We start from the raw sequence: 14,009 nt of genomic DNA on the forward strand, positions 1-14,009 counted from the left end.
TTTAGGGGGGGGTACTGTCACGCTCTGGCTCCGGGACTCTGTATGTTGAGCCAGGGTGTGTTCGTTTATGTGTTCTGTTTCTATGTTGGGTGTTCTAGGTTGTCTATTTCTGTGTTTGCCTGTGTGACTCCCAATCAGAGGCAACGAGTGTCAGCTGTTCGCTGGTTGTCTCTGATTGGGAGCCATATTTAAACTGTCTGTTTTCACCTTGTGGTGGTGGGTTTTTGTTCCGTGTCGGTATTTGTTTACCGTTGGACGTTACGAGTCATTTATTGTTTTGTTCGTGCTTTATTAAATAAATTCTAAACATGTTCATTCAACACGCTGCGCATTGGTCTACTTCTCTCCCTGACGATCGTGACAGAAAAACCCACCAAAACTGGACCAAGCAGCGTGTCCAGGAGCCATCGCCAGGGGAATCGCTTGCAGATCTCCGTGGCAACCTCGACTGGGTCCAGCCTTGTAAAGAGCAGAGTGGATGGACTTGGGAACAGTGGAGGAAGAGTCTCGACTGGGTCAAGCCTAAGGAGGAGCAGAATGGCTGGAGTTGGAAGCAGGAGAGCGAGAGTTGGGCGAGAAATATAGAGGCCTGGCCCACGGGGAAGAGAGACCCCCAGAAATTTTTAGGGGGGGCTAACGCCGTGGACGACGGGCCAGCAGGAGACCGCGGCAGAGCGGCCCAGCGGATTGGCAGAGGAGGCCGCCAGGTTAAGGGGGCCACTGGTCACAGAGGAGAGGGAAAGTGTGGAGGCACGGCGAGAGGTACTGGGGTGTGTTACCAGTCCGGTCCGGCCCGTTCCCTGATCCCTGCGTAGGGCCAGTGGTGTGTGTCCCCAGTACGGTCCGGCCTGTTCCTGCCTCTCGCACCAAGCCTACGGTGTGCGTCGACAGCCCAGTCCGGCCTGTTCCTGCTCCACGCACCAAGCCTACGGGGTGCGTCGCCAGCCCAGTCCGGCCTGTCCCTGCTCCACGCACCAAGCCTAAGCTGTGCGTCGCCAGCCCAGCCCGGCCTGTCCCTGCTCCACGCACCAAGCCTACGGTGTGCGTCGCCAGTCCAGCCCGGCCTGTCCCTGCTCCACGCACCAAGCCTACGGTGTGCGTCGCCAGCCAGCCCGGCCTGTCCCTGCTCCACGCACCAAGCCTACGGTGTGCGTCGTCAGCCTGGTCCAGCCCGTTCCTGCCACTCGCACCAAGCCAGGGGTGCGAGTCGTCAGCCTGGTCCAGCCCGTTCCTGCCACTCGCACCAAGCCAGGGGTGCGAGTCGTCAGCCTGGTTCAGCCCGTTCCTGCTACTCGCACCAAAGCGCGGGGTGCGAGTCGTCAGCCTGGTAAGGCCCGTCGCTGCTCCACGCACCAAGCCAAGGGTGCGAAGTCGTCAGTCCGGTGAGGCCCGTTCGGCTCCACGCGCAAGCCAGGGTGCGTATCGTCAGCCCGGTCCGGTCCGTTGCTGCCCACGCACCAAGCCAGGGGGGCGCATCGTCAGCCAGGTCCGGTCCGTTCCTGCCTCACGCGCCAAGCCAGGGGGTGCGCGTCGTCAGTCTGGTGCCTGATCAGGTACCGGTCAGCTGCTCCACAACGGAGCGTAAGCAATCCGCTCCGTCGATGTCCAGTCCAGATCCAGCCAGCGGGGTCGGACCGGACCAGGGGCGCTCACGGGGAATTATGGAAGGGTGGTGGTCAAGCCCGAGCCGGAGCCGCCTCCGAGGAGGAATGCCCACCCAGCCCTCCCCTGTGTGGGTTTTGTTGAGGCGCGGTCGCAGTCCGCGCCTTTAGGGGGGGGGTACTGTCACGCTCTGGCTCCGGGACTCTGTATGTTGAGCCAGGGTGTGTTCGTTTATGTGTTCTGTTTCTATGTTGGGTGTTCTAGGTTGTCTATTTCTGTGTTTGCCTGAGTGACTCCCAATCAGAGGCAACGAGTGTCAGCTGTTCGCTGGTTGTCTCCGATTGGGAGCCATATTTAAACTGTCTGTTTTCACCTTGTGGTGGTGGGTTTTAGTTCCGTGTCGGTATTTGTTTACCGTTGGACGTTACGAGTCATTTATTGTTTTGTTCGTGCTTTATTAAATAAATTCTAAACATGTTCATTCAACACGCTGCGCATTGGTCTACTTCTCTCCCTGACGATCGTGACAATGGGACCACGCAGCTGTCATACCGCTCAGGAAGGAGACGCGTTCTGTCTCCTAGAGATGAACGTACTTTGGTGCGAAAAGTGCAAATCAATCCCAGAACAACAGCAAAGGCCCTTGTGAAGATGCTGGAGGAAACAGGTACAAAAGTATCTGTATCCACAGTAAAACGCGTCCTACATCGACATAACTTGAAAGGCCGCTCAACAAGGAAGAAGCCACTGCTCCAAAACCACCATAATAAAGCCAGACTACGGTTTGCAACTGCACATGGGGACAAAGATTGTACTTTTTGGAGAAATGTCCTCTGGTCTGATGAAACAAAAATAAAAATGTTTGGCCGTAATGTCCATCGTTATGTTTGAAGGAAAAAGAGGGTTGCTTGCAAGCCGAAGAACACCATCCCAACCGTGAAGCACGGGGGTGGCAGCATCATGCTGTGGGGGTGCTTTGCTGCAGGAGGGACTGGTGCACTTCACAAAATAGATGGCATCATGAGGAAGGAAAATTATGTGGATATATTGAAGCAACATCTCAAGACATCAGTCAGGAAGTTAAAGCTTGGTTGCAAATGGGTCTTCCAAATGGACAATGACCCCAAGCATACTTCCAAAATTGTGGCAAAATGGCTTAAGGACAACAAAGTCAAGGTATTGGAGTGGCCATCGCAAAGCCCTGACCTCAATCCTATAGAAAAGTTGTGGGCAGAACTGAAAAAGCGTGTGCGAGCAAGGAGGCCTACAAACCTGACTCAGTTACACCAGCTCTGTCAGGAGGAATGGGCCAAAATTCACCCAACTTATTGTGGGAAGGTTGTGGAAGGCTCCCCGAGACGTTTGACCCAAGTTAAACAATTTAAAGGCAATGCTACTGTTGTGTCGAGTAAACGTTGCTAATTATGCTGTGAGACCAAGGAGGACCCGCTGACACTGTATTTTCATCATAAAGGTTTATTCATAACAAAGGGTTACAGCGTCGATTTACAGATACCTGCAGATACCCGGAGAATAATCGCCCCATCTCAAATATGATTATTCTGCTCTCCTTTGTCTCAACCTAGTATTTATAATCTTTACCCTGCTGTGGGTGGTTTCCCATACAGACCAATCCCCTGTCTCCACACAACAGACTTCCTCTGTTCTATGGGGTGTCCCCCTAAAACTACTCCCCAGATGCTCCCTCTAAGCTGAATAAACCTCCTCTCAGGTTCCATTTGAAAACGTCATAATTCCTCAGATACTACACTACCAAATACTAATTGAGTGTATGTAAACTTCTGACCCCCTGGGAATGTGATGAAAGAAATAAAAGCTGAAATAAATCATTCTCTCTACTATTATTCTGACACTTCACATTCTTAAAATAAAGTGGTGATCCTAACTGAGTTAAAACAGGGAATTTTTACTAGGATTAAATGTCAGGAATTGTGAAAAACTGAGTTTAAATGTATTTGGCTGAGGTGTATGTAAACTTCCGACTTCAACTGTACATACAGTGGGGAAAAAAAGTATTTAGTCAGCCACCAATTGTGCAAGTTCTCCCACTTAAAAAGATGAGAGAGGCCTGTAATTTTCATCATAGGTACACGTCAACTATGACAGACAAAATGAGAAAAATAAATCCAGAAAATCACATTGTAGGATTTTTAATGAATTTATTTGCGAATTATGGTGGAAAATAAGTATTTGGTCAATAACAAAAGTTTCTCAATACTTTGTTATATACCCTTTGTTGGCAATGACACAGGTCAAACGTTTTCTGTAAGTCTTCACAAGGTTTTCACACACTGTTGCTGGTATTTTGGCCCATTCCTCCATGCAGATCTCCTCTAGAGCAGTGATGTTTTGGGGCTGTCGCTGGGCAGCACGGACTTTCAACTCCCTCCAAAGATTTTCTATGGGGTTGAGATCTGAGACTGGCTAGGCCACTCCAGGACCTTGAAATGCTTCTTACGAAGCCACTCCTTCGTTGCCTGGGCGGTGTGTTTGGGATCATTGTCATGCTGAAAGACCCAGCCACGTTTCATCTTCAATGCCCTTGCTGATGGAAGGAGGTTTTCACTCAAAATCTCACGATACATGGCCCCATTCATTCTTTCCTTTACACGGATCAGTCGTCCTGGTCCCTTTGCAGAAAAACAGCCCCAAAGCATGATGTTTCCACCCCCATGCTTCACAGTAGGTATGGTGTTCTTTGGATGCAACTCAGCATTCTTTGTCCTCCAAACACGACGAGTTGAGTTTTTACCAAAAAGTTCTATTTTGGTTTCATCTGACCATATGACATTCTCCCAATCCTCTTCTGGATCATCCAAATGCACTCTAGCAACCTTCAGACGGGCCTGGACATGTACTGGCTTAAGCAGGGGGACACGTCTGGCACTGCAGGATTTGAGTCCCTGGCGGCGTAGTGTGTTACTGATGGTAGGCTTTGTTACTTTGGTCACAGCTCTCTGCAGGTCATTCACTAGGTCCCCCTGTGTGGTTCTGGGATTTTTGCTCACCGTTCTTGTGATCATTTTGACCCCATGGGGTGAGATCTTGCGTGGAGCCCCAGATCGAGGGAGATTATCAGTGGTCTTGTATGTCTTCCATTTCCTAATAATTGCTCCCACAGTTGATTTCTTCAAACCAAGCTGCTTACCTATTGCAGATTCAGTCTTCCCAGCCTGGTGCAGGTCTACAATTTTGTTTCTGGTGTCCTTTGACAGCTCTTTGGTCTTGGCCATAGTGGAGTTTGGAGTGTGACTGTTTGAGGTTGTGGACAGGTGTCTTTTATACTGATAACAAGTTCAAACATGTGCCATTAATACAGGTAACGAGTGGAGGACAGAGGAGCCTCTTAAAGAAGAAGTTACAGGTCTGTGAGAGACAGAAATCTTGCTTGTTTGTAGGTGACCAAATACTTATTTTCCACCATGATTTGCAAATAAATTCATTAAAAATCCTACAATGTGATTTTCTGGATTTTTTCCCCTCAATTTGTCTGTCATAGTTGACGTGTACCTATGATGAAAATTACAGGCCTCTCTCATCTTTTTAAGTGGGAGAACTTGCACAATTGGTGGCTGACTAAATACTTTTTTCCCCCACTGTATATGTGTGTGTGTTTAGCTTAGCTGGAGCTCTGTGTGTGTGTGTGTGTGTGTGTGTGTGTGTGTGTGTGTGTGTGTGTGTGTGTGTGTGTGTGTGTGTGTGTGTGTGTGTGTGTGTGTGTGTGTGTGTGTGTGTGTGTGTGTGTGTGTGTGTGTGTGTGTGTGTGTGTGTGTGTGTGTGTGTGTGTGTGTGTGTGTCTGTGTACAGTACCTATAGCAGAGTGGATGCTCCTCTCCCTGTGCCAACGGTCTTAGTTCAGGAGGGTTGATGTAGACAGTGTGTTCACTGCGATGGGACTCGTCCAGCTCTATCAACCTGGTGTCTTCTACTCCATCACTGTCCATGTGGATCTGAAAGGGAACAACACACCCTCTACTGTCTGTCAACAGCACACCTCTCTACTGTCTGTCAACAGCACACCCTCTACTGTCTGTCAACAGCACACCCTCTACTGTCTGTCAACAGCACACCCTCTACTGTCTGTCAACAGCACACCCTCTACTGTCTGTCAACAGCACACCCTCTACTGTCTGTCAACAGCACACCCTCTACTGTCTGTCAACAGCACACCCTCTACTGTCTGTCAACAGCAAACCCTCTACTCTGTCTGTCAACAGCAAACCCTCTACTCTGTCTGTCAACAACACAGTTCTGCCCTCTACTGTCTGTCAACAACACACCCCCTACTCTGTCTGTCAACAACACAGTTCTGCCCTCTACTGTCTGTCAACAACACACCCCCTACTGTCTGTCAACAGCACACCCTCTACTGTCTGTCAACAGCACACCCTCTACTGTCTGTCAACAGCAAACCCTCTACTGTCTGTCAACAGCAAACCCTCTACTCTGTCTGTCAACAGCAAACCCTCTACTCTGTCTGTCCACAACACAGTTCTGCCCTCTACTCTGTCTGTCAACAACACAGTTCTGCCCTCTACTCTGTCTGTCCACAACACACCCTCTACTCTGTCTGTCAACAACACAGTTCTGCCCTCTACTGTCTGTCAACAGCACACCCTCTACTGTCTGTCAACAGCACACCCTCTACTGTCTGTCAACAGCACACCCTCTACTGTCTGTCAACAGCAAACCCTCTACTCTGTCTGTCAACAGCAAACCCTCTACTCTGTCTGTCCACAACACAGTTCTGCCCTCTACTCTGTCTGTCAACAACACAGTTCTGCCCTCTACTCTGTCTGTCCACAACACAGTTCTGCCCTCTACTCTGTCTGTCAACAACACAGTTCTGCCCTCTACTCTGTCTGTCAACAACACAGTTCTGCCCTCTACTCTGTCTGTCAACAACACAGTTCTGCCCTCTACTCTGTCTGTCCACAACGCAGTTCTGCCCTCTACTCTGTCTGTCCACAACACAGTTCTGCCCTCTACTCTGTCTGTCCACAACACAGTTCTGCCCTCTACTCTGTCTGTCAACAACACAGTTCTGCCCTCTACTCTGTCTGTCAACAATACAGTTCTGCCCTCTACTCTGTCTGTCAACAACACAGTTCTGCCCTCTACTCTGTCTGTCAACAACACAGTTCTGCCCTCTACTCTGTCTGTCAACAACACAGTTCTGCCCTCTACTCTGTCTGTCCACAACGCAGTTCTGCCCTCTACTCTGTCTGTCCACAACGCAGTTCTGCCCTCTACTCTGTCTGTCCACAACACAGTTCTGCCCTCTACTCTGTCTGTCCACAACACAGTTCTGCCCTCTACTCTGTCTGTCAACAATACAGTTCTGCCCTCTACTCTGTCTGTCAACAACACAGTTCTGCCCTCTACTCTGTCTGTCAACAGCACAGTTCTGCCCTCTACTCTGTCTGTCAACAACACAGTTCTGCCCTCTACTCTGTCTGTCAACAACACAGTTCTGCCCTCTACTCTGTCTGTCCACAACACAGTTCTGCCCTCTACTCTGTCTGTCCACAACACAGTTCTGCCCTCTACTCTGTCTGTCCACAACGCAGTTCTGCCCTCTACTCTGTCTGTCCACAACACAGTTCTGCCCTCTACTCTGTCTGTCCACAACACAGTTCTGCCCTCTACTCTGTCTGTCAACAACACAGTTCTGCCCTCTACTCTGTCTGTCAACAATACAGTTCTGCCCTCTACTCTGTCTGTCAACAACACAGTTCTGCCCTCTACTCTGTCTGTCAACAGCACAGTTCTGCCCTCTACTCTGTCTGTCAACAATACAGTTCTGCCCTCTACTCTGTCTGTCAACAACACAGTTCTGCCCTCTACTCTGTCTGTCCACAACACAGTTCTGCCCTCTACTCTGTCTGTCCACAACACAGTTCTGCCCTCTACTCTGTCTGTCAACAACACAGTTCTGCCCTCTACTCTGTCTGTCAACAATACAGTTCTGCCCTCTACTCTGTCTGTCAACAACACAGTTCTGCCCTCTACTCTGTCTGTCATTAACACAGTTCTGCCCTCTACTCTGTCTGTCAACAGCACAGTTCTGCCCTCTACTCTGTCTGTCCACAGCACAGTTCTGCCCTCTACTCTGTCTGTCAACAACACAGTTCTCTCCTCTACTCTGTCTGTCAACAACACAGTTCACAATTCAAAGACACAATAAGGCTACAGCTATAATGAAACCATACATCAGCCAAGTTACAAAAAATACATTCTTTTTATACATGAGAGTCAAAGTGCCTTGATATTTTTGGAAGTTTTGCATTGTTCATACCACCTGTTTCTTCCGTGGCAAAGACTAGAAAGCTTGTACAAGGGCTAATGCTATCTATGATCAGTGATCTGTCATCTGTTGGGGCTAGTGCTATCTATGATCAGTGATCTGTCATCTATTGGGGCTAATGCTATCTATGATCAGTGATCTGTCATCTATTGGGGCTAATGCTATCTATGATCAGTGATCTGTCATCTGTTGGGGCTAGTGCTATCTATGATCAGTGATCTGTCATCTGTTGAGGCTAGTGCTATCTATGATCAGTGATCTGTCATCTGTTGCTAGCTAGGAACAGGAACAGTACAAGGAAATCATTGTGATCATGTCAGACAGAGAAGAGACCAGTGATTCCAGACTAGTGATTCCAGACTAGTGATTCCAGACTAGTGATTCCAGACTAGTGATTCTAGACCAGTGATTCCAGACCAGTGATTCCAGATCAATGATTCCAGATCAATGATTCCAGACCACTGATTCCAGACCAGTGATTCTAGACCAGTAATTCCAGACAAGTGATTCCAGATCAATGATTCCAGATCAATGATTCCAGACCACTGATTCCAGACCAGTGATTCTAGACCAGTAATTCCAGACAAGTGATTCCAGATCAATGATTCCAGACCACTGATTCCAGACCAGTAATTCTAGACCAGTAATTCCAGACAAGTGATTCCAGATCAATGATTCCAGACCACTGATTCCAGACCAATGATTCTAGACCAGTAATTCCAGACAAGTGATTCCAGATCAATGATTCCAGACCAATGATTCTAGACCAGTGATTCCAGACCAGTGATTCCAGATCAATAATTCCAGACAAGTGATTCCAGATCAATGATTCCAGACCAGTGATTCTAGACCAATGATTCTAGACCAGTGATTCCAGATCAGTGATTCCAGATCAGTGATTCCAGATCAGTGATTCCAGAGCATGACCATATTACAGATCAGAGCCCGAGGGTCAAAGTGCTTAAAGATGGCAGCCCCCATGTTCTTACCACAGACGCCTCGTTTGCTAGTTCTCCGTATTGTACCCTGCTCTATGTTCCTCTTCTATTGTATTGGCATTAGCATTAGCATTAGCATTAGCATTAGCATTAGCATTAGCACAGTATTCATGATCCCAAATCTAGCTCCAAGACGGCGGCAATGTGAAGAAACAAAAAAGTAGATTGTGCTGATTTACTGGCACATTGAACAATGTCGCACGCCGTAGTTTAAAAACTCTGTGGACAGTGCTCAAACTATGACATCATAACTGAATTCCTCCATCTTTATGCACCTTCAGCACTCACAAATATTTCAAAAACGAAAAACGTTTTTTTTTTCAAAAACTAAAACTAACCCATAAACCTCAACTAAATCTTGTAATAAATAATGTGGAAATTGAGCAAGTTGAGGTGACTAAACTGCTTGGAGTATCCTGGGATTGTAAACTGTCATGGTCAAAACATAATGATACAACAGTAGCTAAGATGGGGAGAAGTCTGTCCATAATAAAGCACTGCTCTGCCTTCTTAACAACACTATCAACAAGGCAGGTCCTACAGGCCCTAGTTTTGTCACACCTGGACTACTGTTCAGTCGTGTGGTCAGGTGCCACAAAGAGGGACTTAGGAAAATTACAATTGGCTTAGAACAGGGCAGCACGGCTGGCCCTTAAATGTACACGGAGAGCAAACATTAATAATATGCATGTCAATCTCTCCTGGCTCAAAGTGGAGAAGAGATTGACTTCATCACTACTGGTATGTGAGAGGTATTGACATGGTGAATGCACCGAGCTGTCTGTTTGAACTACTAGCACACAGCTCAGACGCCCATGCATACCCCACAAGACATGCCACCAGAGGTCTCTTCACAGTCCCCAAGTCCAGAACAGACTATGGGAGGCGCACAGTACTACATAGAGCCATGACTACATGGAACTCTATTCCACATCAAGTAACTCATGCAAGCAGTAGAATCTGATTTAAAAAATAGATAAAAATACACCTTATGGAACAGCGGGGACTGTGAAGAGATACACACACTGGCACAGACACACATACATGATAAGACACTCACTCTACACACACGTACACATGGATGTTGTATTGTAAATATGTGGTAGTAGAGTCGTGGCATGAGGGAACACACTAAATGTGTTGTGAAAAGTGTTATGAAATATAATGTCATGTAATATTTTAAACTGTATGTAACTGCCTTATGTGGGCGGCAGTAGCTTAGTGGGTAAGAGCGTTGTGCCAGTAACCGAAAGGTCGCTGGTTCTAATCCCCGAGCCGACTAGGTGAAAAATCTGTCGATGTGCCCTTGAGCAAGGCACTTAACCCTAATTGCTCCTGTAAGTCGCTCTGTATAAGAGCGTCTGCTAAATGACTAAAAAGAAAAAGAAAATAAATAAAAAGTTGCTGGACCCCAGGAAGAGTAGCTGCTGCCTTGGCAGGAACTAATGGGGATCCATAATAAACCCCAGGAAGAGTAGCTGCTGCCTTGGCAGGAACTAATGGGGATCCATAATAAACCCCAGGAAGAGTAGCTGCTGCCTTGGCAGGAACTAATGGGGATCCATAATAAACCCCAGGAAGAGTAGCTGCTGCCTTGGCAGGAACTAATGGGGATCCATAATAAACCCCAGGAAGAGTAGCTGCTGCCTTGGCAGGAACTAATGGGGATCCATAATAAACCCCAGGAAGAGTAGCTGCTGCCTTGGCAGGAACTAATGGGGATCCATAATAAACCCCAGGAAGAGTAGCTGCTTTGGCAGGAACTAATGGGGATCCATAATAAACCCCAGGAAGAGTAGCTGCTGCCTTGGCAGGAACTAATGGGGATCCATAATAAACCCCAGGAAGAGTAGCTGCTGCCTTGGCAGGAACTATTGGGGATCCATAATAAACCCCAGGAAGAGTAGCTGCTGCCTTGGCAGGAACTAATGGGGATCCATAATAAACCCCAGGAAGAGTAGCTGCTGCCTTGGCAGGAACTAATGGGGATCCATAATAAACCCCAGGAAGAGTAGCTGGTGTCTTGGCAGGAACTAATGGGGATCCTTAATAAACCCCAGGAAGAGTAGCTGCTGCCTTGGCAGGAACTAATGGGGATCCATAATAAATACAAATAAGGTTTGGTTCTCTTCTCTCTCATTATAACAAAAAGGGATTCATAAAGAACACATGCATATGAGGATTATTACCTCCCTTTTTGCTTGACAAAGGCTGTAGAGTTTGGACAGAGACAGAGCCTGGACAGAGACATAATCTGGACAGAGACAGAGCCTGGACAGAGACATAATCTGGACAGAGACAGAGCCTGGACAGAGACATAATCTGGACAGAGACAGAGCCTGGACAGAGACATAATCTGGACAGAGACAGAGCCTGGACAGAGACATAATCTGGACAGAGACAGAGCCTGGACAGAGACATAATCTGGACAGAGACAGAGCCTGGACAGAGACATAATCTGGACAGAGACAGAGCCTGGACAGAGACATAATCTGGACAGAGACAGAGTCTGGACAGAGACAGAGACAAAGTCTGGTCAGAGACAGAGTCTGGACAGAGACAGAGTCTGGACAGAGACTGGACAGAGACAGAGACAAAGTCTGGTCAGAGACATAATCTGGACAGAGACATAATCTGGACAGAGACATAATCTGGACAAAGACAGAGCCTGGACAGAGACAAAGTCTGGTCAGAGACAGAGTCTGGACAGAGACAGAGACGCGACAGAGTCTGGACAGAGAGAGTCTGGACAAAGACAGAGTCTGGACAGAGACAGAGACAGAGTCTGGACAGAGACAGAGACACAGACATAGTCTGGACAGAGACAGAGTCTGGACAGAGACAGAGACAGAGACAGAGTCTGGACATAGACAGAGACAGAGTATGGACAGAGACAGAGTCTGGACAGAGACAGAGACATAGTCTGGGTTGAGACAGAGACAGGACAGAGACAGAGACAGAGACAGAGAGAGAGACAGAGACAGAGACAGAGACAGAGACAGAGACAGAGACAGAGACAGAGACAGAGACAGAGACAGAGACAGAGACAGAGACAGAGACAGAGACAGAGGGGCTAATGCTATCTATGATCAGTGATCTGCTTCTGAGCAGCTGTCTGAACCACTTGGATCCTGTGCGCCAGAAAGGAGACCACAGATTCCAGACCAGATTCCAGACCAGATTTCAGACCAGATTCCAGACCAGATTCCAGACCAGATTCCAGACCAGATTCCAGACCAGATTCCAGACCAGATTTCAAGATCCTATTACAGATCAGAGCCTAAGGGTTCATCCAGACAAACAAGGATTAATAATGAGCCCATGTCTATCAGGGTCATAACTCAGCATCATAGTTCTTACCCCTCCTCTCCTCCCCCTCTCCCCTCTCCCCTCCTTACCCCATCACAATGATCTGAACAGCCATGCCAAGGATACGTCAAGTCCACCCCGCCTCACTCCTCCCCCTCTCCTAGTCTACATGAATCCAGCGTCCACTGACCTGAACATAATTCTATAATGTCATGTTGCTCTATGAGGCTATTACTGCACACACAGACGCACACACACAAACAGAGCAGTGGGTCTGGCAGGAAACTAGCAAACTGGCCTCGTTTGGTCTACTTCCTCTAGCTCACAGCATGTCATTATATTAGTCATTACAGAGAGTAGAGAGAGCAAAGCAAAGTATTTCATTCTACTGGGTACTGTATTGTACTGTATTGTACTGTACTGTATTGTATAGTATTGTACTGTATTGTACTGTATTGTATAGTACTGTATTGTATTGTATTGTACTGTATTGTATTGTATTGTATTGTATTGTACTGTATTGTATTGTATTGTATTGTATTGTACTGTACTGTACTGTACTGTACTGTATAGTATTGTACTGTATTGTATAGTATTGTACTGTATTGTATTGTATTGTATTGTACTGTATTGTATTTTATTGTATTTTATTGTATTGTACTGTATTGTATTGTATTGTACTGTATAGTATTGTATAGTATTGTACTGTATTGTACTGTATTGTATAGTATTGTACTGTATTGTACTGTATTGTACTGTATTGTATTGTACTGTATTGTATAGTATTGTACTGTATTGTACTGTATTGTATTGTATTGTATTGTATTGTACTGTACTGTATTGTATTGTATTGTATTGTACTGTATTGTACTGTATAGTATTGTATATTAGTACACTGTATTGTATTGTACTGTATTACACTGTATTGTATTGTACTGTATTGTACTGTATTGTATTGTATTGTATTGTATTGTACTGTACTGTACTGTACCTCCTCCACCACCTCTTCCTCCTGCTCCTCATCATCTTAACCCTCCTCCTCATCCACCTCTTCCTCCTCAGTGGGACTGTGATCTCAAAATTGTCAAAGACTCCAGCCACCCTAGTCATAGACTGTTCTCTCTGCTACCGCATGGCAAGCGGTACCGGAGTGCCAAGTCTAGGTCCAAAAGACTTCTCAACAGCTTCTACCCCCAAGCCATGACTCCTGAACAGCTAATCATGGCTACCCGGACTATTTGCACTGCCCCCCCACCCCATCCTTTTTACGCTGCTGCTACTCTGTTAATTATTTATGCATAGTCACTTTAACTCTACCCACATGTACATATTACCTCAACTACCTCAACTAGCCGGTGCCCCCGCACATTGACTCTGCACCGGTACCCCCCTGTATATATAGCCTCCCTACTGTTATTTTATTTTACTTCTGCTCTTTTTTTCTCAACACTTTTGTTGTTGTTTTATTTTACTTTTTTTTGTTAAAAATAAATGCACTGTTGGTTAAGGGCTGTAAGTAAGCATTTCACTGTAATGTCTGCACCTGTTGTATTCGGCGCATGTGGCCAATAAAATTTGATTTGATTTGATTTGATCTCATGTCTTTAACTTGACTGAGTGATGATCCAGTCAACCAGCTCCTTCCTCCTCACTGACCTGTGTAAGGCTCCTCTCTGTCCCCAGCCCTCTGAAAGGACAAGGTCTCAACACATTATTCTCCTTGTTAGCCCTACTACAAACTCTGTCCTCAACTCTGAGGTCATCTGAACAAC

At 46.8% G+C, this 14,009-nt stretch overlaps 1 protein-coding gene across 1 annotated transcript in view; it reads right to left on the bottom strand.

The window, feature by feature from the left end:
• The window catches only part of dennd4a (DENN/MADD domain containing 4A), a 127,592-nt gene that overhangs the window by 50,149 nt on the left and 63,434 nt on the right, over positions 1 to 14,009 (bottom strand). The window contains exon 16 of the mRNA XM_041849977.2: positions 5,434 to 5,573. Within this exon, the coding sequence (XP_041705911.2) occupies positions 5,434 to 5,573 (140 nt within the window). The remainder of the gene's footprint in view (positions 1 to 5,433; positions 5,574 to 14,009) is intronic.

Source organism: Coregonus clupeaformis, chromosome 26, assembly GCF_020615455.1.
Source record: "Coregonus clupeaformis isolate EN_2021a chromosome 26, ASM2061545v1, whole genome shotgun sequence".
In the NCBI taxonomy this organism is placed as follows: domain Eukaryota; kingdom Metazoa; phylum Chordata; class Actinopteri; order Salmoniformes; family Salmonidae; genus Coregonus; species Coregonus clupeaformis.